At 44.6% G+C, this 25,977-nt stretch overlaps 2 protein-coding genes across 2 annotated transcripts in view; one reads left to right on the top strand and one right to left on the bottom strand.

Annotated features, from left to right (window-relative positions):
• Positions 1-12,554: 12,554 nt before the first annotated feature.
• Positions 12,555-14,516, top strand: LOC139409364 (ras-like protein family member 11B). The gene is made up of 3 exons (XM_071154402.1): positions 12,555-12,790; positions 12,897-13,030; positions 13,642-14,516. The coding sequence occupies exons 1-3, from the start codon at positions 12,679-12,681 to the stop codon at positions 14,137-14,139; spliced, it is 744 nt and encodes a 247-aa protein (XP_071010503.1). The 5' UTR covers positions 12,555-12,678; the 3' UTR covers positions 14,140-14,516.
• A 798-nt stretch (positions 14,517-15,314) lies between these two features.
• LOC139409362 (sec1 family domain-containing protein 2-like) overlaps positions 15,315-25,977 on the bottom strand; it is a 170,277-nt gene continuing 159,614 nt past the window's right edge. The window contains exons 7-9 of the mRNA XM_071154401.1: positions 18,641-18,775; positions 17,014-17,133; positions 15,315-15,740 (exon numbers count right to left, since the gene is read on the bottom strand). Of these exons, the coding sequence (XP_071010502.1) occupies positions 15,648-15,740; positions 17,014-17,133; positions 18,641-18,775 (348 nt within the window). The 3' untranslated portion in view covers positions 15,315-15,647. The remainder of the gene's footprint in view (positions 15,741-17,013; positions 17,134-18,640; positions 18,776-25,977) is intronic.

The raw sequence follows: 25,977 nt of genomic DNA on the forward strand, positions 1-25,977 counted from the left end.
TGTTGTTTACGCAAACCAAAAACAGTCCATTATCAATCGCAATCTGGGTCAGGTGGGCAGGTATTTGCAACATGACTAGCTAAGTTATAAAATACAATCTTACAGTGTTAGTTTTTCACAAGGCAATTCAGAGAAAGATCATAACTTTAATGCGCACAGAAAGGAGTCATGAGTGCATTCAGGTGCTTGTGCCTCAACTAATTTTCTTCACAATAAACAAACAGGCTTAATCTGTTCAGCACAACCCAGGGTATGATGCCATGTCATCTTGTAACTGTGTATTAAACATAGTGATCATAAATGTTGACACTGTATATGACATCAGTGTTATGATTTGGAAATATGAAGTGCAGGGTGTTTGGCTTGCGTGTATGACATCAAAGCGGTATTTATTATAATCCTCTCTGTCTCATCTTTCAAAATACATAAAGTCCTCTTTATTTTATGCATTTTCCTCATTCAGACAAATGTGCAAAAGTTGCCCAATTACTGGGAGGGATGGGAGCACCTTCTTGTCGCTCGCGGTGCTCAAGATCAGAACCCATACAATGATGTGAAGCGCCGAGTCAGAGCTCTGACATCATGTATAGCATGTTACTGTACAGCCACTACGTTTCAATTTAGGAAATTATTAGTGCCGAAATCTTCCATTTTCAAGACGTATATGGGTATGAGTGTAAAGGGCTACCTGAAGCTGCTAATTGCTTCCCTTTGAAGTCAATAGATTTATATTCAGCTACAGAAAATGGCTGTCTTGACTTGGGACTTGACTTGAGAGCTAAGACTTGAGACTTACTTGCGACTTGTAAAACAATGACTTGGTCCCACCTCTGATACCTTCTAATCAAACTTTTTTGTGATGTAACCGAATTTGCCATACAAACTCTCACACTGAATAGAAAACAGGAGTGAATCAGTAAAACCAACTCTTTCACTGATTCACTCCTGTTCTCTATTCAGTGTGAGAGTTTGTATGGCAAATTTGGTCACCTCACAAAAACGTTTGAATAGAAGGTATCAGAGGTGGGACTAAGTCATTGTTTTACAAGTCACAAGTAAGTCTCAAGTCTTAGCACTCAAGTCCCAAGTCAAGACAGCCAAGTCCGAGTCAAGTCTCAAGTCAAGACTGTCAAGTATCAAATCAAGTATCAGTCCTAAACTTTGAGTTTTGAGTCCTAAACAAGTCATAATGTGCTCTTCACCAAATGTAATACCATTTTATATTTTTAACAAGAGTAATAGTTAGTATATTACATTTACGCAAATCATGAATACTTAAAAAAATATCTATATTTTATTACTTTCCAAATAAACATATTTCCATGGAAATACATGGGTAGCCATGAGAAAGACCCCCCCCCCCCAATAGTGATCGACTATCGAGGATCGCTATGGGGCGCAATCGGGCGATGTAGGCTTGTACACAATCGCCCAACCTTTACACACACACACTCTATCTGTGTGGTTACAGTAGGCTAACGTATGTCAATGGTTTTAGGAACAGCAGTAACATCAGGCAGGATTTAGGCTACCAACTGCCTAGCCAGTTGTAGCTCAATCTTGGGTGCAATGATCATGTTCCCGCACTGACTGACGGTGTGGAGGCTCATTGATTTAATGTTACGTTAGCCTACATGCTACACTAGTAAAGCAATAAAAATATAGATGTCGGCTATATTAGCCACGACTTACCGTCCTTTGTGCATCTTCAAATGTCGAACAAAGTTGGAAATTGATGCGCCTCCGTCTGTAATTTTCTTCCCACATGTTTTGCAAGTTGCAATCCGTTTTTTGTTGATACAGTATCTTCATATTTGAAAATAACAATTATTTATTTGGGTTTGGGGAGGGTATCAATTCAGGTCGAGTCATAAGGCTCAAGTCCAAGTCAAGTTACGAGTCATTGGTGTCGAGTTGCAAGTCATCATATTTGTGACTTGGTTCTGATTCGAGTCCAAGTCATGTGACTCGAGTCCACACCTCTGGAAGGTATGCATGACCTTTATGATAACAACATCGCATAAGTGGAACTGCTCTTGCATATTTCAGACAAAAACAAAGCATGTGTGGATTGTCTCCTTATAGGTTTAAGGAATATATAAGGGATAAACTTAAAGCCTCCAAGGGCATGTTTCCTCCCTATTTCACTCACAAGTTCCCTCATATGAACAGCAAAACAACCACTTTACATGGAGAGAAAACAGAGTAATAATCCTGGTATTTGTATTTATTAGAGATCCCAAAGCAGCAGCTACTCTTCCTGGGGTCCAAACACATTGGGGCACATACATTCAGTAGTGTAAAGTACTTAAGTATTACTTTAAAGTATTTTTACTTAAGTCGTTTTTTGGGGTATCTGTACTTTACCATTGAAATGTTTGCCAACTTTTACTTTACTACATTCCTACAGAAAATAATGTAATTTTTACTTCATGCATTTTCCCTGACACCCAAAAGTACATTTTGAAAATGGTACAATTCACACACTTATCAAGAGAACATCCCTGGTCATCCCTACTGCCTCTGATCTGGCAGAAGCACAAATGCTTTGGAAATTATGTCTGAGTGTTGGAGTGTGCCCCTGGCTATTCGTCAATAATAAAAAAAAAGACAATTGTACTGTCTGGATTGCTTAATATAAGGAATTCGAAAGGGTTTATACTTTTACTTTTGATACTTACTGTAAGTATATTTTTGCAATTCCATTTACTTTTGATACCTAAGTATATTTAAAACCAAATACTTTTAGACTTTTACTCAAGTAGTATTTTACTGGGTGACTTTCACTTTTACTTGAATCATTTTCTATTAAGGTATCTTTACTTTTACTCAAGTATGACAATTTAATACTTTTTCAACCACGGCTTACATTACATATCAAACAAAAGATAAAACAGTACGTCATATTACACCACTACATATCTACAATACAAAATGTATAATACCACCATACAACAATATTACAATGTATGTGTGTGTAGAGTGCGTGTGCATGTCTGTACCGGTGTGTGTGTGTGTCTCTCTTCACAGTCCCTGTTGTTCCATAAGGTGTATTTTTTCCTGTTTAAAAAAAATCTGATTCTACTGCTTGTATCAGTTACCTGATGTGGAATAGAGTTCCATGTAGTCATGGCTCTATGTAGAACTGGGAACCTCCCATAGTCTGTTCTGGAGTTTTGAAGAGACCTCTGGTGGAATGTCTTGTGGGGAATGCATGGGTGTCCGAGCTGTGTGCTAGTAGTTTAAACAAACAACTCGGTACATTCAGCTTGTCAACACTTCTTCCAAAACAAGCAGTGATGAAGTCCATCTCTCTCCCAGGGCCAGCAGTGCTGCAATTTTCTGAGCCAATTGTAATTTTCCAAAGTCCCTCTGGCACCTGACCACATCACTGAACAGTAGTCCAGGTGCGACAAAACTAGGGCCTGTAGGACCTGCCTTGTTGATAGTGTTGTTACGAATGCAGAGTAGGGCTTTATTATGGGCAGACTTCTCCCCATCTTAGCTGCTGTTGTATCAATATGTTTTGACCATGACAGTTTACAATCCAGGGTTACTCCAAGCAGATTAATCACCTCAACTTGCTCAATTTCCACATGATTCATTACAATATTTATTTGAGGTTTAGGTTTTAGTGAATGATTTGTCCCAAATACAATGCTTTTAGTTTTTGAAATATTTAGGACTAACTTATTCCTTGCCACCCATTCTGAAACTAACTGCGGCTCTTTGTTAAGTGTTGCAGTCATTTCAGTCAATGTAGTAGCTGACATGTATAGTGTTGAGTCATCTATACATAAAGAACACCCTCTGGTTTCGCAAACCCCTCGAGGACTGAAGGGCAGTGGGGCCTGATAGACTTGTGCCGGCTGTAGTATATGTGGTAGAGACCCTCTGGGCTAGACACAGGGTAGAGGATAATAGAGCAGGAATCTCTGTTAGCAGGTGGGCGAAACGGTTGGTCAGCAGGATGGGATTCCCCAAAGCCATTTCAGTTCTTCACCAAAGACCCCTGCCTTGCACTGGACTTACGGTGTATGACGTGGCTCCACTGGGATGCAGGATTGATAACCGTGGCATCCACTAGCTCCTCATAAAGCGTCCTTGGGGGCCGGGTTGGGAGGTCGGGGTAGGATGGGGAGGGCAGGTGAGATGGTAGGGGAGAGGTGACTTAACTAGGGAGGGGTCTCTGCAGGGCAGCCCTGGCCAGTCAGTCAGAGAGTGGCAACGCGGTGGCGAGGCAGTGGCACGATGATCAGGCTGAGGTCAGTGCAACCTATCCAGGATACGCTAATGTCTCAATTTGCTTACTCTGGGCATCCAGTTCAGACATGTATTCCTCAATAAGCTGACAGTTTCCACACTGCAAATTTGGTTGTCAAGGAATCAGCTAAAAGTCAATCAACCCACACAGTCGTTAGAGTCAGTTAGATTGAATCACACAGTTTGTTGGATCACCACAGACATAGACATAGACATCACCACAGACATAGACAGCAAGCCAGAACCCAAGAACAGACTAGAACCCAGCCAGTACTAGGATCCACAATAAACACAAACAAGTCACAAAACTGGCCAACATAACAACAGCAAGGAGAGAGTGGTGACTTACTCAATGAGATTAAATGCTGGGGCCCATCAAAACAGCAATGTAACGGAAGCCATGTTACCAGTATGATACCCAGGAGAGAAGCACATTGGTGGGGATGTCGTTTCTAGTACAGGCCGGTGGATAGCCGGGAGGGTGGCAAGCGCTATACCCGGCCACGGGAGAGTCCAAAAATAGCACATTCAAGTGGAGTTCAGGTTTGGCAGTAGTCCAAAAACATCCAAGGCACCATGTCAAGTGCTGCGAGCTTTCCTCAGGCACCGTTTCGAGTAGATTTTATTTTTTATTTTAGAATTTTTATTATACGGTAATGAAACAGGCAGGGAGCTTCGACCTTCTAGCCCGAGGTCCGATTTCCGCGCTTATAAACCCAGGGTCGTTACACTACACCCTCCTTTCAAAGAGCGCGTCCTCGCTCTAGCTTGCGACTCTACGTTTTACAGGAACGCGCTCGCCGGCCATGTACACGCACTGTCGTGGATGCGAGGTCCGATCACTTCTGAGACCAATGTAATGAAACAGCAGGGAGCAGATCTCGAACCCTCAACCTTCTAGCCCGAGGTCCGGGGCGCTATCGACTGTGCCGCAAAAGCATGCTCGTGCGGCAGGGTCGATTTCCGAGCTTATAAACCCAGGGTCGTTACAATACTGTAAACGAACTGTATATTTTCAGTTAAGTGTGCTAGCGCTTTGCTCAGCCCAGACCTAGTTATGGTGGGAGGAGATGAGAACTAAGCTAGAAATTTGAACCTTCCAGGTAGAAAAGATAGTTTGGTGTAGCTAGCCTTGTGGTGAGTCACCTGGGTTAGCTAAGCCTTTTGGTGAGAGCTAGCCTATTCTAGTGTGGTTAGCTAGCATCCCAGCTAGCTAGCCAAGTTAGCTAATTTCTTGCTGCGTGGGCTGACCAAGTCTCGACTGAGAAGTAGAACATACACTGCTCAAAAAAATATTTTTTTTCTTTACATAGTTGAATGTGCTGACAACAAAATCACACAAAAATGATCTATGGAAATCAAATTTATCAACCCATGGAGGTCTGGATTTGGAGTCACACTCAAAATTAAAGTGGAAAACCACACTACAGGCTGATCCAACTTTGATGTAATGTCCTTAAAACAAGTCAAAATGAGGCTCAGTAGTGTGTGTGGCCTCCATGTGCCTGTATGACCTCCCTACAACGCCTGGGCATGCTTCTGATGAGGTGGCGGATGGTCTCCTGAGGGATCTCCTCCCAGACCTGGACTAAAGCATCCGCCAACTCCTGGACAGTCTGTGGTGCAACGTGGCATTGGTGGATGGAGCGAGACATGATGTTCCAGATGTGCTCAATTGGATTCAGGTCTGGGGAACGGGCGGGCCAGTCCATAGCATCAATGCCTTCCTCTTGCAGGAACTGCTGACACACTCCAGCCACATGAGGTCTAGCATGGTCTTGCATTAGGAGGAACCCAGGGCCAACCGCACCAGCATATGGTCTCACAAGGGGTCTGAGGATCTCATCTCGATACCTAATGGCAGTCAGGCTACCTCTGGCGAGCACATGGAGGGCTGTGCGGCCCCCCAAAGAAATGCCACCCCACACCATGACTGACCCACGCCAAACCGGTCATGCTGGAGGATGTGGCAGGCAGCAGAACGTTCTACACGGCGTCTCCAGACTTTTTCACGTCTGTCACGTGCTCAGTGTGAACCTGCTTTCATCTGTGAAGAGCACAGGGCGCCAGTGGCGAATTTGCCGATCTTGGTGTTATCTGGCAAATGCCAAACGTCCTGCACGGTGTTGGGTTGTAAGCACAACCACCACCTGTGGACGTTGGGCCCTCATACCACCCTCATGGAGTCTGTTTCTGACCGTTTGAGCAGACACATGCACATTTGTGGCCTGCTGGAGGTCATTTTGCAGGGCTCTGGCAGTGCTCCTCCTGCTCCTCCTTGCACAAAGGCGGAGGTAGCGGTCCTGCTGCTGGGTTGTTGCCCTCCTACGGCCTCCTCCACGTCTCCTGATGTACTGGCCTGTCTCCTGGTAGCGCCTCCATGCTCTGGACACTACGCTGACAGACACAGCAAACCTTCTTGCCACAGCTCGCATTGATGTGCCATCCTGAATGAGCTGCACTACCTGAGCCACTTGTGTGGGTTGTAGACTCCGTCTCATGCTACCACTAGAGTGAAAGCACCGCCAGCATTCAAAAGTGACCAAAACATCAGCCAGGAAGCATAGGAACTGAGAAGTGGTCTGTGGTCACCACCTGCAGAACCACTCCTTTATTGGGGGTGTCTTGCTAATTGCCTATAATTTCCACCTGTTGTCTATTCCATTTGCACAACAGCATGTGAAATGTATTGTCAATCAGTGTTGCTTCCTAAGTGGACAGTTTGATTTCACAGAAGTGTGATTGACTTGGAGTTACATTGTGTTGTTTAAGTGTTCCCTTTATTTTTGTTGAGCAGTGTATACTACACTCAAAGCAAAACTTTCCTTTGGTCAGTGCTCAACACTATCGACTGGACCCGAGGTCCTACTTTTGGCAGTGTTAACCTCACGGTTCACCTGAGGACAGTTTAGTAGCAAGACAGGGATATAGTGGTCAGTGTACCGAAGCCTGACATCTCAATGGTCTTAACACCGAATCCCTGACCAAACTGCTGGTTAAAGTCTTACAGTAAGTACACATATGTTTACAAGCATATCATACCCATGCCTTCTGTTGTAATTGAGCTTTCTTTCTCTCAACTCACTCACACACACACACACACGAGTAGAGACCAATTACCCAATCTTACGCTAGAGATCAGGCTCGGAATGTAAACTGGAACAATAACAGCGATGTGAAATCCTGATGTAAATATTTTCCATCTCCTTTCTGAAGAAGTCAATGACGGTTAACTTCACACGGTAAGAGCCTGGGGCACATTCCTAAGAGGAAGGGGGCTATTGTAATTCAGACTCAACAGATCACACCAGCACCTTCATCCGCCCAGTTTCTATGTTGACATTCAGGACTATGCAAATGGGCCAACATGTTTGAATGTTTACATTTCAATTTGAAAAAACAAATCTTTCTTCCTTTGTCCAGGCAAAGAGCTGCTGTGGCAAATGGGTCAAAATAATTTATATTGGTCACTGCAAATGCTAACGCACTTGTGAGAGATATAAACAAATAAGTGAATCCCTTCTTTTCTGTTTTCCAAATTCCCCCTGCTTTTTGCATTTGCTTAGGAATCTTGAGGCGAAAACGTTAAGGATGGCACACATCCCAATATTATCAGAGACCAGGCATTGGCAGGGTTACAGGCAATTATCAAAATGACTGAGTGTTGATAGTGGGCAAGTTTAGGTTAAGAGGGATGACATCTGATGATTTGCATATCACCAACATCCATATAGTGATACACAAATCATACATTATCCACACTTAACAAGTGTGACCCAAAGCATGACATCATGTCAGACTGTCCCTGTCCCCCAGATCACTGCATTTGTGTACTGAGGTCCAGTCTATGGCCTAAATGAATGCCTCTCCTCTCTGCCCTCTCCTCTTTGTGGGGCACTTCCATTACCCACCACAGGAAATCAGTCTTCACCTTTGTGTCAACAAGGACATCCTTCTGAGAATACCCCCACATCACTCCCTGCCCCCTCCACCAGCCCAATTACCCTGTCAATCCCCTGCTGCTCCATCCCCCCAAGGGTCCACACCCCAGCTATAGATCACCCCCATTCTGTCCCCTCTAGCCTTCTATTGCCACCCCTGTGTGAGTGACACCCCTATCCCTGGATTATTCCTTGTTCTAGTCCCGTTATTTGTTTATTCTCTCTGGATAATTGTCTGCTCTATGTTTCATTCAAAAAAAAAATAATGTGAACCTTTATTTAACTAGGCAAGTCAGTTAAGAACACATTCTCATTTTCACTGCAGGCCTAGGAACAGTGGGTTAACTGCCTTGTTCAGGGGCAGAAAGACCGTTTTTACCTTGTCAGCTCAGGGATTTGATCTCGCAATCTTTTGGTTACTGGCCCAACGCTCTAACCACTAGGCTACCTGCTGCCCCATTGTTGGACATAAGACTGTATGTCCTGCTGCCCCATTGTTGGACATAAGACTATGTCCTGCCGCCCCATTGTTGGACATAAGACTGTATGTCCTGCCGCCCCATTGTTGGACATAAGACTGTATGTCCTGCCGCCCCATTGTTGGACATAAGGCTGTATGTCCTGCCGCCCCATTGTTGGACATAAGGCTGTATGTCCTGCCGCCCCATTGTTGGACATAAGACTGTATGTCCTGCCGCCCCATTGTTGGACATAAGACTATGTCCTGCCGCCCCATTGTTGGACATAAGACTATGTCCTGCCGCCCCATTGTTGGACATAAGACTGTATGTCCTGCCGCCCCATTGTTGGACATAAGGCTGTATGTCCTGTCGCCCCATTGTTGGACATAAGGCTGTATGTCCTGCCGCCCCATTGTTGGACATAAGACTATGTCCTGCCGCCCCATTGTTGGACATAAGGCTGTATGTCCTGCCGCCCCATTGTTGGACATAAGGCTGTATGTCCTGCCGCCCCATTGTTGGACATAAGACTGTATGTCCTGCTGCCCCATTGTTGGACATAAGACTGTATGTCCTGCCGCCCCATTGTTGGACATAAGACTGTATGTCCTGCTGCCCCATTGTTGGACATTAGGCAGTAAAAACACCAGCAAATCAGCTCCAAGTGATTTTAATTTTGGAAATCTGTTCCCAAGTATTCCCATGTGTAATAGAGAACCATGCGATCGTATACAAATGTAACTAAGGTTTGACATTTTTATGTTTAAGTAAAATATTAAATCTGTTTGGGCTTCTTGCCATCAATTTGCAGTCTACAAATGATTTGTAATTATGTTCTGGCCCCCTGACCATTCATTCAAGAAAACAATCTAATTGACGATCCCGGCATTACAGTATATCTCTCTAAAACAGTAACAACAACTATCCTTATAGTTTGGTAAGAGGATCAATTGATTTACTATCTTGTTGTATGTATTACAGTATCATGCACCCAAGAATGGGAAGTTGTATGACCCACATTGATAAAAACACAATCAATTCACTTTGTTAGTGCAACAATACACAACATATAATAATAGGACATGTCATCCCCTCAGTGAGGTGTTATAAGGATGGATGACCTGACACCTTAAACTCTTTATATAAATGACTCACAGCGTATCAGACACCTGAGTCTTTTATCGCGCTAATAAGTAGACATCACCGGTCCTTCAACAGGCTAACAGGCACCTAGAGCTGCTAACGCCACACTTCGGACATGACGGTGACCGCCGAGCTCATCTCTATGACGGCTCTGACGTGTCACCATTAGTCACCTGTATGGGTACAGGGGGGACAGAGTCAGTGTCACCATCATGACATAATTTATTAGGTGTAGTCAGGGCACAGTCACAAACCCCTTAGAGTAACAGCTGGCCAGCATGCACACAATATTTGGTTCTGGGTGCAGAGACTACTGTATCACCAACACAGATCCTGCAGCTAGAATTATGAAGCTGTTATCGTGGCAGTTCATTCACCAGTACAAAGGAGGCTCTTGAACATACTGATTATGGGCATGGTAAACACTGGGGGCTGGGGCTTGGGTGGGGCTGCAGCTTGGTTGTGATGCGGTGAGGTGGCCTGTGGGGGGCTTGTGGCGTGTCGTGCTGTGCAGCTAGCAGGGGCCTGTCTGCTGACTAATTCTAGCCGTTAATTTCACATTTCAGCGTCCCCGCATGTCATCAGGGCTCTTATCAAAAATACATACCAGACCATAATCACACTACGACTGGCTGCCAACATACCTCAGGAGGCAGACACATGAACACGGATGAAAGATGGGGGGCAGAGAGAGGGACACATAAGAAAGTGGGACAAAGAGAAGGGATAGGTTGAAAAAGAGAAGTAGGTTTTCAACAGCCGTATTTGAACTTATTTGACACAATAAAGACTAAATGCTTTCTTTTGAAACGCTGCTCTCTCAGCACACAGGCAATTACAGTTCTGCTGCGGCATATGCTGCAGACACAAACACGAGCACAATTGTCCCCATTATGAACAACTGTCCTGAGAAGGTGACTGTGAGCCCCTAGGTGATGACTACTGGGTCAGGGTGTCACCCAGTAACAGTTCTGGACCACTCACGACTTGTGGTGCTACTCAACAGTAACTGATCTGTGTGCCTTTTACAGATGATGTCCTCTGCAGTCTGAACAGTGAAGGACACAGGACCAGTCTGAGCAATGACTGTAGCAGGAACCCACTTGGGTCTTGAGGTAGTTCCTAGCTAAAAGTTTCTCCAGGATGGAAAGCTCTGTCCTTTGCTCTCAGTTCACAACATTTGACTTGACTCGCCTGTTGACGTTGTACTGTCTCCTTTGCGTTCAGAAATTTGAGTAGGTCAAAACTTGTGCATAGCTCTCTCTTCATGAGTAGCAAGAAGCTGTTCAAGTATTGGTGCAGTGTCCCTTGACCCTGAGACACTTTTAAGGCATGTTTCATGAAGATGGATATTACGGTGCTGAACTGATGTGCTATAGCCCATTCACCGGTAGGAATGTGGCCATTTCTTGGGACACTAGCTGCGGTCCATTTGGAGTAGGAGTGGCGATCTGAACCGAATAAACACTTCCCCAAGCTTCTCGATTGTCTTCTCTGCAGTAGTAGACTTCATGATGGCAATCTCTGGCCACCTGCTATGAGCATAGACAACCATGAGAAACATTCTGTATTTGAATGGACCTGCTAAGTGGATGTGTATGCGTTGCCACACCTCCCCCAGCCAATCCCACAGATGAAGAAGTGCAAGTTGAAGTACATTGCAAACCTTCTGAGATGAGGAACACGTTTTTGCTTCTCCTCAATGCTTCCATCCAATCCAGGCCACCAAAAGTAGCTTTGTGTGATTTCCTTCATGTGAACCATTCCACATTGACCTGAGTGTAGATGTTGCAACACTGGTTTCCCCAGCAAAGACGGAATGATAACTCTCCTCCCCCACAGCAGACAACCGGACTGTACTGACAGCTCAGTTCTCCTGGAGAGGTAAGGTTTCAGTTCCGGAGCATCCCCTGCAGCTTTACCTTTGATGATGTCCATCACTTCAGATAACACCGGGCTGTTTCTGGTGTTTCTCCACACTTCTGTTGAAATGACGGGTGCGTTTTCCACACCCACCACCATAAGTATGGATCTATTTCACCACAACAGTCCAAGAAGTGGCTAAATACCAGGAATTGCTGCCACTGAACAACTGACAGCTATCATCTTCCCAGTACTTTTGCACATGCAGACTGACAGACACAAATTACCTGGATGTTTTTGTGCATGTCTTATACAATTACAGTCAATGCATCGCTAAACAGGAAATACATTTTTACTTTGCTGTGATGCCTATTGTGCTGTGACGTGTTTTAGAGACTCCTGCAGATGTGCACTTGGTCCAATCATATGTATATGCTCCTTTAATGCCTAAATTACTTTTGGGGATTTTTTAGGTTAATATTTAGGATCAATAATTATCATACAATATCATTCACCATTTCACGTGTTATATGTAAAAATCAAAACACATTTTTATTGGTCCACACATATATTTAGCAGATGTTGTGGGTGTAGCGAAATTCTTGCGTTTCTAAGATAATTACTAACGCCCCAACCCCTCTACAGTAGTTATCAACACTTTTTCTGTCAAATAAAGGATGTTTTGTTATTTCATCCGAACCGAACAAACTGTAGCACGGGGCATTAATTTTCTCCTTGTGTTTGGCTGGCGGATCCACGTGAGGGGCGGCAGGGAGCCGAAAGAGCGTACTGTTGCCAGTAGCCAATCAGCGAGAAGCATTTCTTTGGCACTATAAAAGCCACGGTGCTTTCATAGTGCACAGTATTCACACAGTTGGTTCAAGTGAACAATTGAGAGGTTGTTGTGTTTTGAACTAATAAAAGCGATTACTTTTGCTTCATCAGAGACATTATTGAACAATTTGGATTTAGTATCGTCTTGAAAACTGAACAAGGAATTAGTCAAAATGCGTCTGATACAGAACATGTCAACCATCGCGGAGTTTGCGACCCCTGAGTGTCCGTCTAACCGGACCATCAAAATAGCGGTGATTGGGGGCAGCGGAGTTGGCAAAACAGGTAAATCGACAAATCAGTTCAACTAAATGTTGACAACTGTATTTTAGTAACTGATGTTATAAATGCATAGGCTACATGATGATTAACTTATGGTCTTCTATTCCAGCTCTGGTAGTAAGATTCCTGACAAGGCGCTTTATTGGCGACTATGAGAGAAACGCAGGAAACCTTTATTCAAGAGAGGTCCAGGTGGACGGAGAGCAGGCAGCTATCCAAGTCCAGGACACGCCGGGTGTTGATGTAAGTTCACTATTTGCTTTTTGCTACGTTTCCAAATGCGCTCGAGACCACTGCGTTTGAGTGCCCACAGACCAACATTTATTTAGGCTAGTCCACCAGAGCCTCTGATCAGTGTGAGGTTTTCTGAATGAATAAATCAGTATCTACTGTAGTCACAAAACCATAGTAGGCTATGTGAAGTTTGCGCTTTCTGTTCAGAGTTCTTCCCTCCCTGCTCTGGGCACTGGTCCAAACCCACAGTTTTTGTTCTTACTAAAAGTGCAGAGTTTTTTTTTTTTAGTCTGGACTTCTAATTTCCCATTCAGAGAATGTCTGAGCCTCCCTGTCTGTCTCCTCAATCACCATCACCCTGTTCCCCTTTACTCACTCAGGAGGAGAGAGTAGAGGCAGGAGAGGAGTAACATTTCAGCCCACTGGTTGACTAGACTACAGCAATCAATTTATTAAAACATACCTGTAGCATAATGATGGGAACATATTTGGTCTGGCATGAATTTAAATCACTTAGCTATGATGCTGTCCAGGTTGGATTTTATTCATGTATTTTTAAACACTGTTCTAAATGAGTTCCAATGTAAGTTCTCTAATCATGATCTCCATGTTCTCCTCAGGTGACATGCAACGGCCTCAGCCTCCCTGATCATGTGACCTGCTCCATCCAATGGGCAGATGCTGTGGTGTTGGTCTACTCTGTGACTGACCGCCATAGCTTCGACCTGATTGGCCAGTTGCACCAGCTGGTGGCCCGCGCGGGCGGGGCCAACGTGCCTCCTGTCATCCTGCTGGCCAATAAGGCGGACCTGCTGCACATGAGGCGGGTGGATGCCGAACAGGGCCCCTTGCTGGCGGCGGCGCTGGGCTGCTCCTTCTACGAGGTGTCAGCCAGCGAGGACTACAGCCAGGTGCATGGGGCCTTCCACAGGCTGTGCTGCCACATGGCCAAGCAGCAGCCCCAAGCCTCCCTGTCCTCCCACACCACAACTGGAGCAGCAGAAAAGAAGGGACGCTCACCCCTCATCCCCAGGCCCAAGTCCCCCAACATGCAGGACCTGAAGAGGCGCTTCAAGCAGGCTCTGTCGGCTAAAGTCAGGACGGTCACCTCTGTGTGAGAAGTACTTGGCTTCGTCTACTACACAACATGGTCCAGAGTGGCTACAGAAAATACATTGAATGAGGAGAAATGAGGACAGAAGATTCCTGTCTCGTTTGGGGACTCAATCCTGTATGGATAGAGCAGCCTGACCTGCGACGAGCAGCAGAGACAAAATGGAGGCTCAAGTTTGACCTCTGACCGAGGGAGGACACTGTCTGACAGAGGTCATGACCTGTGGGGTGAAACTGTTCACTGAGTCTGCAGACGTCTGCTATGAGGGACAGCAGCTGGGAGGTGTTGGTATGTCAGTCCACCAGAAGGGACAGAGGAGCTGAATGAAGCCCAGACACACTCCAGATTGTGTGAACACTGACATCTTCTCCTGGTAACAGGACCTTGCACATTCACTACCAGCACATCATGGTAGTGAACTATGAGTGGAAGGCAGGATCACTGTGGGGCAGCAGGGTATGGATATGGGGCTGGGTGGGATGTTGTGGTTATTTGTAATGCACTTTAAGAAAACCAAATGGTTGACTTATTTGTCATACTTTTGAAAATAAAATGATTGCATTCATGATGACTCGTCTTATAACCTCATGAGTAAAATACAAACAACTTATACGAGCCAGGTATGAACCATGTATTATAGGAAAGGCTGTGTGTAGACATTATCTACAATGAAGCATACTACACCACACCAGTTTAGGCTTGTCCTCAGAGGTGCTGTTCCTCAACCTGGGTGGTGTGACCAATGACACCACAACGCAATTACAGTTATGTGAAAGTTCCTGTCACTAGTGAGGTTCACAGTTCATGCTGATTTGATCTGGGGTCTACTGTCCTATGATTGAGAATATCAGGCTCCAGTCAACATGAAACACCCATCTGAACATGAAAAAAGAAGAAGCTTCAGGGCAGTTAGTGACATGGAGATGTGTAAAACTCAACTGTTGACCCCTGTTGGACAGACCATGGCCTGTCATTACCAGAGGCCCTCCACCGTAGCTCTCTCTCTGAGAACCCGATGTAGTGGTTTAATTCTGTACTGTGCCAGAATATTGAAAACCAGCAAGACTCCTCACGTTACTTCTCTCACCTGAAATGAGCTCACACATTATATAGGACAGTCAGACCAACTAACACAATTGTTTCATTTCACTCAATGTATTCAGATTTAATTGAAACAACTCGATTTGAATGTCATTGCTTTTAGTTGAACTTCAAGACAGAATCAAGTTTACATTCAGTACAGTTTGGAATAAGTCCATGAACACTTAATTACCTTAATGTGATTTAGGGCGTACAAGGGATGGGATACAGATCTTACTAAACATTTAGGAATGCCTTTGAAAAAGCCTAAATAGATCCTCTTTCTATCATCTAATCTTATGTCTGGTCTGCTCTGCTCACACACCAATGACTCCAGTCCATTACCAAACCACAAAACCTCAATGGAGGATCTAATTTCTCCTCCAGAAAGCGGTACGTGTCGGTGGAGAGTGTGTGGTCCTTGTTCTGTGCTCACACACCGATGTCTGGCACCAGTCTTTGGGTGGTGAAGAGCAGCTCAGGGACATCTGTAGGTCTCAGCAGTCTGGTGGAGAGGACCAGCACCTGGGACAGAGAGCAGACAGACAGACATGGAGAGTCCGACTAGCTCGTTGCTAAATCAGCAACAGAGAAAGACAACAGTTGGTTGTGTTCAGACAACTGGAGTAGACGTCCTGCTTTAAATAAGTAGATACTGAATGTGAACTGAAGCATTTCACTGTAAGGTCTACAGGTGAATTCGGCGCATGTGACTAATACAATTTGATTTAATTTGACCCCATAGAAATCATTGAAATGTATTTAGATAAAGACGAGTTGTGCCTTGCATCCACATTCAGTATATGACCCAATGACTCAGTTCATACATTAGACAAACCCAGGCTATTCACTTTGAACTGTATTTGAACAAATATCATATGTTTCATTAGTCCAAACCATTTTCTGACTGCTTTTAAATCTGGGTTAATTAATAACCAAGTCCTTAGAGGACCTATACGTTCCTGGAAGCCAGCCTTTATCAGAACACTACTAGCTGCAGACAGACAGATCAAGCAGGCTGAATGGGTTGGGGTTAGAGTGCGTGTTGAGGTCAGAGAGTGTGTGGGCCGCTGGCTGCAGGATGAGGGTCCTACAGTAAGAGCCTCTCTCTTTCTTCTGCTGTTCTGATTAGAGATGTATTCATGACATCAGCCTTTGATGCTGCTCAGGCCTTTCATTAACACAGCTAGCCAGGGATTAGACTGTACTGCAGTACACTGGCTTACAGCTCATTAACCATGTACACACAGCGTACAATACACACAGATGTTTAGCGTGTGGTTGAGTCAGAATGTGTTGTAGCAGACACACAATACACAATCAGATGCATTACCACATCACACACAAAGAATGTACACGTGTGTATATAACATTAGTTCCTTTCTGCACTATCCATTGTCTGTCACCTGAGAATATGTCTCAGTGTGTGTGCGTGCGTGCGAGAGAGTGATATAATATATAGCTACTCTTGACTTTCTTCAACTCAGCACCCAGATTTTTGTGGTCGTCCCCTCCCTGTGTTTTATCCTCAGGCTCTTCTTTTGATGTCACTCAGACAGATGACAAACCCTTGCAAAGCCATCACAGTGTGTTATGTAATGCCACCGAGCCATAACCTGGAAAGCTGTAGCCTAAAAAACACATTCATACCACAGCAGCGAAGACTGCACCTGGCCTCTCGTATCTCCTCTGATTTCTTTACACCTCACCCTCGCTCTCCAAATCCCCCCTCTTTGCGCTGTTTGTTCGATGCAAGCTCTGCCAGGTGAGTCGAGAGCAAGTGGCCGTGGTCGCTCACCTGTGTGCCCGGCTTGTGGGCGGAGACTACCTCGCGGATCAGGCGGAGCTCAGAGGGAGTGACTCCTCCCACCAGGAAGAGAAAGAGCAGGGGGTGGTCGCTGGGGTGTGGACGGCTCACCTAGGGAGGGGTTAGGGATTGGGATAAAAATTAGCTCATGTAATTTCATTGCCACAAGTTAACCATATCATAACTAAAGGTTATGCTATGGTTTGTGAGCTGAAACTCTAAAAACAATCTGTGGAGCCAGATTACAGTTCAGCATAAACTGACTCCTTCTCTCTGTCTCTCCCTATGTCTCTCTCCCCTGCTGTCCTTCAGTCTCTTCCCTCTCTGGTCTGAGTCACTGCCCAGCTGGAGTGCAGTGGTCAGAGTGGACTATTCAGCCTGAAGGCTTTAAACAACACTCATTCCCGACACACACACAGATTTGTACATGAGTGTGAGTCAGGGGTCTGGTGTGCCAGCTATGTGTGATTGGTTGGCCTACGGGTAATGGCTGTGTTCTATTGGCTGGGGAGCGACGCCGAGATCACAACTACAGCCTTTGAATAATAACCGTACAATCAAAGCTGCAGGGGGGCGGGACTGGTCCGGGATGGCCAGACATGTGCATCAGGACTGTCTGCCTGGGCTGGCTCAACATGTGTCTTACAATAGGTAGCCTTTATCTGTCAGAGTGTGTGTGTATGTGTGCGCGTGCATGTGTGTGTGTTTACATTGATCAATATGCACAAGTGTGTGGATGTCAGACTGAACATGTGTGTGCAATGTAGTAGATCAAATGGGTATGGGTCTTTGTGCTCATTTGTATTCATACAGTATGTACTGTATGAGTGCATTAGCTATACCTGCACACACGCAGAACAGCAGACCAGCATCTACATGTGCATCCTTAAAGAGATATGAACATCCACCCCCCATCTGGCAACACAAACCCACTGCACTGTAGCACCAACCAAGTGTAAGGTGTACATGTGTATGAGAGAGTGAGGGGAGGGGATGGGAGAGGAGTGGAGGGAGGAGGAGAAACACAGCAACATACCTACGCCTAGACAGACACACTAAAGAACTACAGATGGGGTCTTTTGAGAGTTGTTCCCTAGACAGTGAAGACAGGGAGCTAGACAGTGAAGACAGGGAGCTAGACAGTGAAGACAGGGAGCTAGACAGTGAAGACAGGGAGCTAGACAGTGAAGACAGGGAGCTAGACAGTGAAGACAGGGAGCTAGACAGTGAAGACAGGGAGCTAGACAGTGAAGACAGGGAGCTAGACAGTGAAGACAGGGAGCTAGACAGTGAAGACAGGGAGCTAGACAGTGAAGACAGGGAGCTAGACAGTGAAGACATGGAGCTAGACAGTGAAGACAGGGAGCTAGACAGTGAAGGTATATTGTGGTACAGACTAAAGGGTGTAACCATGTGTTTTATGGTTAAAGGTTATACTGTGCCGTGGTCAGTGAGTTTTATATGGGTGATTTACTGTATGGAGGGTGTGTATATTTTTACTAGAGGTTTTATGGTTCAGAGAAAGTAACCTTTAATATTACCCTTTCATAAATAACCCTCTCACGAGGGTGTGTGTCATCTGTGTGTGTGTGTGTGTGTGGTTGGATCAGTCTCTCACCTTCATGAACATACTGAAGCCAGTCTTGAGCATGTCGGTGAGGCCTCCAGACATGTGTTCTATGTCGGGAGACTCAGGTCTGTCTGGGTGGAAGATCTCCTCCAGAACCTGTCTGAGGAACGGACGGTACATCGCCTGGAGAACACACAGGAACACAGAGGAACAGGGCCAGTCAAAACATATTCTACAAATATCACTAGTTTCTCTTTGTACTTTGTCCTATTTTGTACTTGTGAGTTATGCCATAGTGACAACAAAGTGGAGGGTGAGCCATATATAACACAGGGATTATATAATGAGTGGGAGTGTGTATTACATCTCTGTGCTAGGTATGTATCTGGGTAAGTAGTGTCTGTCTGGGTTATTGGAATAAAGTTTGTGTTTGAAGAACCCTTAACAGTGGTGTGATCCTCTAGTCCCCTCCATCACTGGATGAATGAGAGATGGTGTGATCCTCTAGTCCCCTCCATCCCTGGATGAATGAGAGATGGTGTGATCCTCTAGTCCCCTCCATCCCTGGATGAATGAGAGATGGTGTGATCCTCTAGTCCCCTCCATCACTGGATGAATGAGAGATCTTGTGATCTGCTAGTCCCCTCCATCCCTGGATGAATGAGAGATGGTGTAAGTCCCCTCCATCACTGGATGAATGAGAGATGGTGTGATCCTCTAGTCCCCTCCATCCCTGGATGAATGAGATATGGTGTGATCCTCTAGTCCCCTCCATCACTGGATGAATGAGAGATGGTGTGATCCTCTAGTCCCCTCCATCCCTGGATGAATGAGAGATGGTGTGATCCTCTAGTCCCCTCCATCACTAGATGAATGAGAGATGGTGTGATCCTCTAGTCCCCTCCATCACTGGATGAATGAGAGATGGTGTGATCCTCTAGTCCCCTCCATCCCTGGATGAATGAGATATGGTGTGATCCTCTAGTCCCCTCCATCATTGGATGAATGAGAGATGGTGTGATCCTCTAGTCCCCTCCATCACTGGATGAATGAGAGATGGTGTGATCCTCTAGTCCCCTCCATCCCTGGATGAATGAGAGATGGTGTGATCCTCTAGTCCCCTCCATCACTGGATGAATGAGAGATGGTGTGATCCTCTAGTCCCCTCCATCCCTGGATGAATGAGATATGGTGTGATCCTCTAGTCCCCTCCATCACTGGATGAATGAGAGATGGTGTGATCCTCTAGTCCCCTCCATCCCTGGATGAATGAGATATGGTGTGATCCTCTAGTCCCCTCCATCACTGGATGAATGAGAGATGGTGTGATCCTCTAGTCCCCTCCATCCCTGGATGAATGAGATATGGTGTGATCCTCTAGTCCCCTCCATCCCTGGATGAATGAGAGATGGTGTGATCCTCTAGTCCCCTCCATCACTGGATGAATGAGAGATGGTGTGATCCTCTAGTCCCCTCCATCCCTGGATGAATAAGAGATGGTGTGATCCTCTAGTCCCCTCCATCATTGGATGAATGAGAGATGGTGTGATCCTCTAGTCCCCTCCATCCCTGGATGAATGAGAGATGGTGTGATCCTCTATTCCCTTCCATCACTGGATGAATGAGAGATGGTGTGATCCTCTAGTCCCCTCCATCCCTGGATGAATGAGAGATGGTGTGATCCTCTAGTCCCCTCCATCACTAGATGAATGAGAGATGGTGTGATCCTCTAGTCCCCTCCATCCCTGGATGAATGAGAGATGGTGTGATCCTCTATTCCCTTCCATCACTGGATGAATGAGAGATGGTGTGATGTGAATAACTATGAAGCAGAGTTAGAATCAGCTCATCTCTTATTGAGAAGGTCCATGCAGATGAGATGAGGGTATTGAGCTGTTTATAAGGGGGTTATTGTTGCTGGGGATGAAAATAGCTTTGTTTTCAGTTATGAGCCAGTGTGTTGTGGAGGGTATTGTTGAAAACAAGTGTTTGTATGATAAGTGTTTATGTGTGTGTGGGTGTGCTGATGATTTCGTTTTAAATTGCCTTGTTATTGTGTGATTAGTCTACCGTGGTGATTATTGTGAGGCGCATATACTGATTGCAGCCAAGTATTAGTCAGCCAGGCAGGCTGTTAGCTAGGTGAATATGGATGGATAGTCAACGTGACATGACCCAACCTGCTCTAAAAAATACCCCACCACTCCAGACAGGCACGACATTCCCATAAACCCTGGCAGAACACTACACCTCTACAGATACACACCCAGGAGGTGTACATTTCCCAAGCTGCATATGTCATCACTCCCCCTCTAACACACACATACACACACACTCACCAACCCTTCTTAGCCATTTGGCTAATATATTTATTCTGTACTCATTCTATCCTTTCCCACTAAAAGCACTCTGTGACTTTAACACGCTACTGTATTCAGTTTAAAAGGTCTACCTTAGAGTGCTGAGCATGAAGGAGAGGGCACCTTGAAAAGACTATTATAAATAAAGTTATCAATGTTCACATTCTGAAGGTTATAAAGAAAACACAGTCATATTTTACAATTGCACTTGACAAACTCCATACAACGCTATTGTGTGTAGAGAGACAGAGACAACAGAAAGAAAGAGTGAAAGAGAGCAAGAACTAAAGAGAGGAATTCGCTGACTGAAGGTTTAATCTGACCAGCTACCCAGGCCTATAAAGCAGTCCATTTTTAGGTTACAAGGTAAACCAGATTATTTTATGTGCGAGAAGTTCATATCCCGAGTTAACAATGCAGCCACAGTTAAGGTTTGGCAGAGCTTTATGAGAATTCTCGAAATAGCAGAGTGCTCAGAAAGGTCTGGAGCAAGGTTCCCTCTAAAATGCACCGGTACAGAGCGCAGTAGCCGAGACTGCCGGGCAGACCTATCAGCCCACAGAGAGATGCAAGAGATTTCACTTGCTTGGCAATGTCAACATATGTTTCCCATGCCAATATAGCCCTTGAATTGAATTAACCATGAATTAACCAAACCATTCCTAGTCGATCGCCAGACATTTCTATAAAAAAACCAACAATAAGCCTAGTTTTTTTTCTATTAGAGTCTCAGTCTGTTGAAAGTAGGTTCAACCGATTCAGCTGCACTGTGCACTGTGTAGGTGAACTGTTGCCATTTTGAACCATTTCATGTGTCAATGTACAAACTCTGCAATCCCGGAGGGCCCAGAGAGCAAGTGCACTACAGGCCTACAACTGTCCAATCGGATGGCTCAGATTACCGTGTCTGCAGTACTTTAGCAGGCATAAGAAATCTACAGCGTGAGATTTCAAAACGTTTAAAACCATGACTAGAGAGTGTCAACGAATACATTAAAAAGCTGCTGTTTTTATGAGTGGCGCCTAATTCTGACCATCAGAAGCAGGCATCATCAGCCCAGTAAAATAAAAAACTAATTATTCAAATGTATGCTCACTCAGCTGTGCCTCACAAGCAATACAACAACGGTGTGATCAAATATACACAACATCAAATTTTGAAATATAATCATTAAAAAATGGCCTGAACAACAATGCATTGGCATGGCAATTCAAGCAAAGCCAATATGCAGCGATAATGTATTGGGCCTTTAGCGTACTGCACAAACCTCATTGCAACAGCTTGCAGTGGTGACCCATCATTCAGGGCAGGTGAGACAGACCTGTTTTGAGCCCCACCTGTCTGTTACTTGAACTCTGTGAAGCATTTATTTGGGCTGCAATTTCTGAGGCTGGTAACTCTAATAAACGTATCCTCTGCAGCAGAGGTTGAGAGAATGCAATGAGTGTGCAAAGTTGTCATCAAGGTAAAGGGTGGCTACTTTGAAGAATCTCAAATATAAAATATATTTAGATTTGTTTAACACTTTTTTTATTTTATTATTTCACAGTTTTGATGTCTTCACTATTATTCTACAATGTAGAAACAAGTAAAAATAAAGAAAAACCCTTGAATGAGTAGGTGTGTCCAAACTTTTGACTGGTACTGTATATTTATATATATTTTGTTGTTGCCTGTTTTGCAGGTTATTTTGGCATTAATACATGTCACATATCAGTTTGCAAACACATTGCGTTAATAAAGCTGCATAAGGCAGCTCCAAAATGCTGGTGTTTCAGCCTAGCTCAGTGCTTTCTGTGGTGGTGCGGCCTCCAGCGGAAAATATGGAGCGTAAGGGGTTGGTAATGTTCTCTAGTTGCGCTGTGATTGGTTCAGTGTTCTGTTACTCATGGGGGCACTACGTCACTGCAAAATCTACAGGGAGAGCTAAAATAATTCAAGCCCCTTGGGTGCTGCCATAGAGTTACATTAGAAGTTCCCATCCAAGAAGGCTCAAGGTCATTGGCCACAGATAAAATGACGTCAAATCACGTTATATCTACCGTAGCTTTGATTGGACTGATCATGTCAACATCATACTTTCAAAATCTTAGCTAGCAAGCTAGACAAGCAGTCATCATCATAAATCAAGTTGACAATCTACTAGCAAATCCTTTTCAATCCTCGTCATATGAATAGAAATTAGAGATAAAAAGTATCGGTGCTCATTGGCCATGAACATTGCACAACAAGTTGGAAATCGCAAATTCAACAATGAGTGTTTTGGAAGGAATCAGTGACTAACTGCAAGCGTTGCAAAGCAATCACTAGCCTGCTATCTATTCAGTGGAGTGGGTGTGTGGTCCAAGTCTGGGTTTAAGGGTCTCTTTTCCAAGCTTAAAGGGATAAACATTCACATGCAACACTATGGGCCAGAAAAGGTTGACCACATTGGCAATGCTGTCAATACAGTATGACTTCTGCCTTGTTCAAAACAACTGGAAACTCGGAACTGGGAACTCTGGGGAAAAACCATCTCAGACTGGGATTTTTTTATTTTTATTATTGATATATATGTTACCCCTTTTTCTCCCCAATTTCGTGATATCCAATTGGTAGTTACAGTCTTGTTCCATCAAGAGCTGTGCGTCCTCCAAAACGCGACCCAGCCAAGCCGCACTGCTTCTTGACAATGCTTGCTTAACCTGGAAGTCAGCCGCATGGAAACACCGTACACCTGGCGACCGTGTCAGCGTTCATTGCACCTGGCCCGCCACAGGAGTCGCTAGAGCGCGATGGGACAAGGACAACCCGGCTGGCCAAACCCGGACAACACTGGGCCAATTGTGCGCCACCCCATGGTTCTCCCGGTCGTGGCCGGCTGTGACACAGTCTGGGATCGAACCAGGATCTGTAGTGACACATCTAGCACTGCGATGCAGTGCCTTAGACCACGGGAAAATATATTTTTTGAACAGAATTTCAAGACGGGAACCCTGGCCTCTTTCTAGAGCTCCGACCTGAAGATCACTGATGTCATGATTCGACATTGTGAACTTGGGGGAAAAAACAGTTTTCTTGAAAGCACCAAATCCAGAGAAAGTCAGACTTTGATGACAAAATTTGCCCACAAGAAGGACCGCCATTCCACCTTCCTGTTCACAGCACAACAAGGTGAGTAAAAAATTGTATTTTATGCTGGTGCAAAAATTATGTAATATGCCAGGGAGATATGTATACTGTAGCTAAGAAAGTAATACTAAGTGTATGTTGTGTAGTAATCTGTTAGTAGCCCATGCGCTTCACCCTAATAATTTGGTCCCTTTTCCCCTCATAACTTAGCCTAATGTTGCATAAGCTTCTGTTTTTTAAGTCATGTAAAAAAGAAATCTGAGTGGTAGAGCTCGGCTTGTATTTTGACACAGAAAGTTATTTTGACATGATTTGGTGACCACTTCTAAAGTTTTCCCTGTAAACACTATCAACGTTTCCCTTTACCGTGGCAATTGTGATCAATGCAATATTAGCCACTTTCAATGCAACCTACCAAAACAAAAACTATGCAAGAGATTTTGTTGAAAGCGCATCAGAGTACTCAGCCCGTACTACACAGACCTGTGCGGCATAAACAAATCAGAGCTGCAGTAGGCCTAAATGCAAACAGACCATTGCCATATATGGATTTGTGCCATTTACTTTGAACTGGACTGTGAATACAGCATGAGCAGTAGATGAGTAGACACGCTTGTTTTGAGATCAAAGCGAGAGCTGCATGTAGTCACATGTGCACATTTTGTTCATATCCTTTGCTATTTAGTGAGTTATTAGCCCAGTTATAGATCATTTGTAGTCAGAAATAGGGGAGTGATTGCTTCCTATAAGAGCAGAAAACGCGTACATTTCTAGACATGTTTAAAAAGCTAGTCAGGTAAAGAGCTTTTTTTTTGTCTTAAAGCGGCAGTGTTGTATTTTGAGAGAGGCTTGAATAAGCTAAGTAGCCATTAGACAGAGTGTAGCGTAATTTGTCTGATTCTCTCTAATAATGGTATGGGAATAATAATGCATTTTATTTTGTAAAGTGGTTTCTTGCATCAAACACAACATGTTCAGTCTGAAGGACAAGTCGATAAAAAGGTTAATGTAAAACCCTGCATGTTTTTTTAAAAGTCTCATGGAATGGCCTACATTGAACACCACACATTGGCTGCATGTAGGCTGAATGACAGAACAGCAATTTCCATGTTCAAATGTTATGGCATGTATTTTCTCCATTGTTTTTGATGGAAGGCCACTCTGGTAGGCCTACATTATGATCAAATAGCCACCGCAGCCTACATTGCCAATGTTAAAACTGAAACTAAAAGTAGGTACAGCCTCAGTGTTCACAGTAAACGTGCGCTAGAAGTTGAACAGAATTTTCTCAAAGTTCGAGTTTACCCTCAGCAGACCTGAAATTGGCTCTGTGCCGATTTTTTTTTCTTCGGGAACATTGTTCTGGATGTTAGCTTCTTTCTAGAAAGGGTAGCTAGCGCGCGCGCGTACACACGCACGCACGCACGCACGCACGCACGCACACACACACACACACACAGAGTTCCATCCTCCTCTGCTTGACTCAGATAGACACACCCTTCTGATCTCAACCATGGCATCCTCACACCTTTGACACCTGTCAACCAGATTCACCCCATCAGCATCTAATGAAGTGATTCTACCTCATGCTGACAGCCATCTCGGCCATATTAGGCATGTGTGGGGAGACTGACTGTTATATAAAAGCAACATTTTATTTAAAAAAAAAACATCATCCAGCACTTCAACTTCCCCATGCAAATACATGTCAGCTCAGTGAGCAAACACAAACAAGCAAAACAAACAAACTTGGGAGTAAACACATGACTAACTCATCTAAACACGCATTCACATACAGAGAGAATGAGAGGTTTGAACACATTGGCCTATGCGTTCAAATGAAACAAACAAACCAATTCATTCATCTCCCCATCCACCCACAAGACAAAACAGTCCTTTATAGCCTCATCTTT

The sequence above is a fragment of the Oncorhynchus clarkii genome, chromosome 5 (genome assembly GCF_045791955.1).
Source record: "Oncorhynchus clarkii lewisi isolate Uvic-CL-2024 chromosome 5, UVic_Ocla_1.0, whole genome shotgun sequence".
In the NCBI taxonomy this organism is placed as follows: Eukaryota; Metazoa; Chordata; class Actinopteri; order Salmoniformes; family Salmonidae; genus Oncorhynchus; species Oncorhynchus clarkii.

What these genes read in the sequence shown, in the direction of transcription:
- LOC139409364 (XM_071154402.1), top strand. Translation starts at nt 12,679, where the DNA reads ATGCGTCTGATACAGAACATGTCAACCATCGCGGAGTTTGCGACCCCT. An exon ending in CAGCGGAGTTGGCAAAACAG is followed by an intron (nt 12,791 to 12,896) that starts GTAAATCGACAA and finishes CTTCTATTCCAG; the next exon opens with CTCTGGTAGTAAGATTCCTG. An exon ending in AGGACACGCCGGGTGTTGAT is followed by an intron (nt 13,031 to 13,641) that starts GTAAGTTCACTA and finishes TGTTCTCCTCAG; the next exon opens with GTGACATGCAACGGCCTCAG.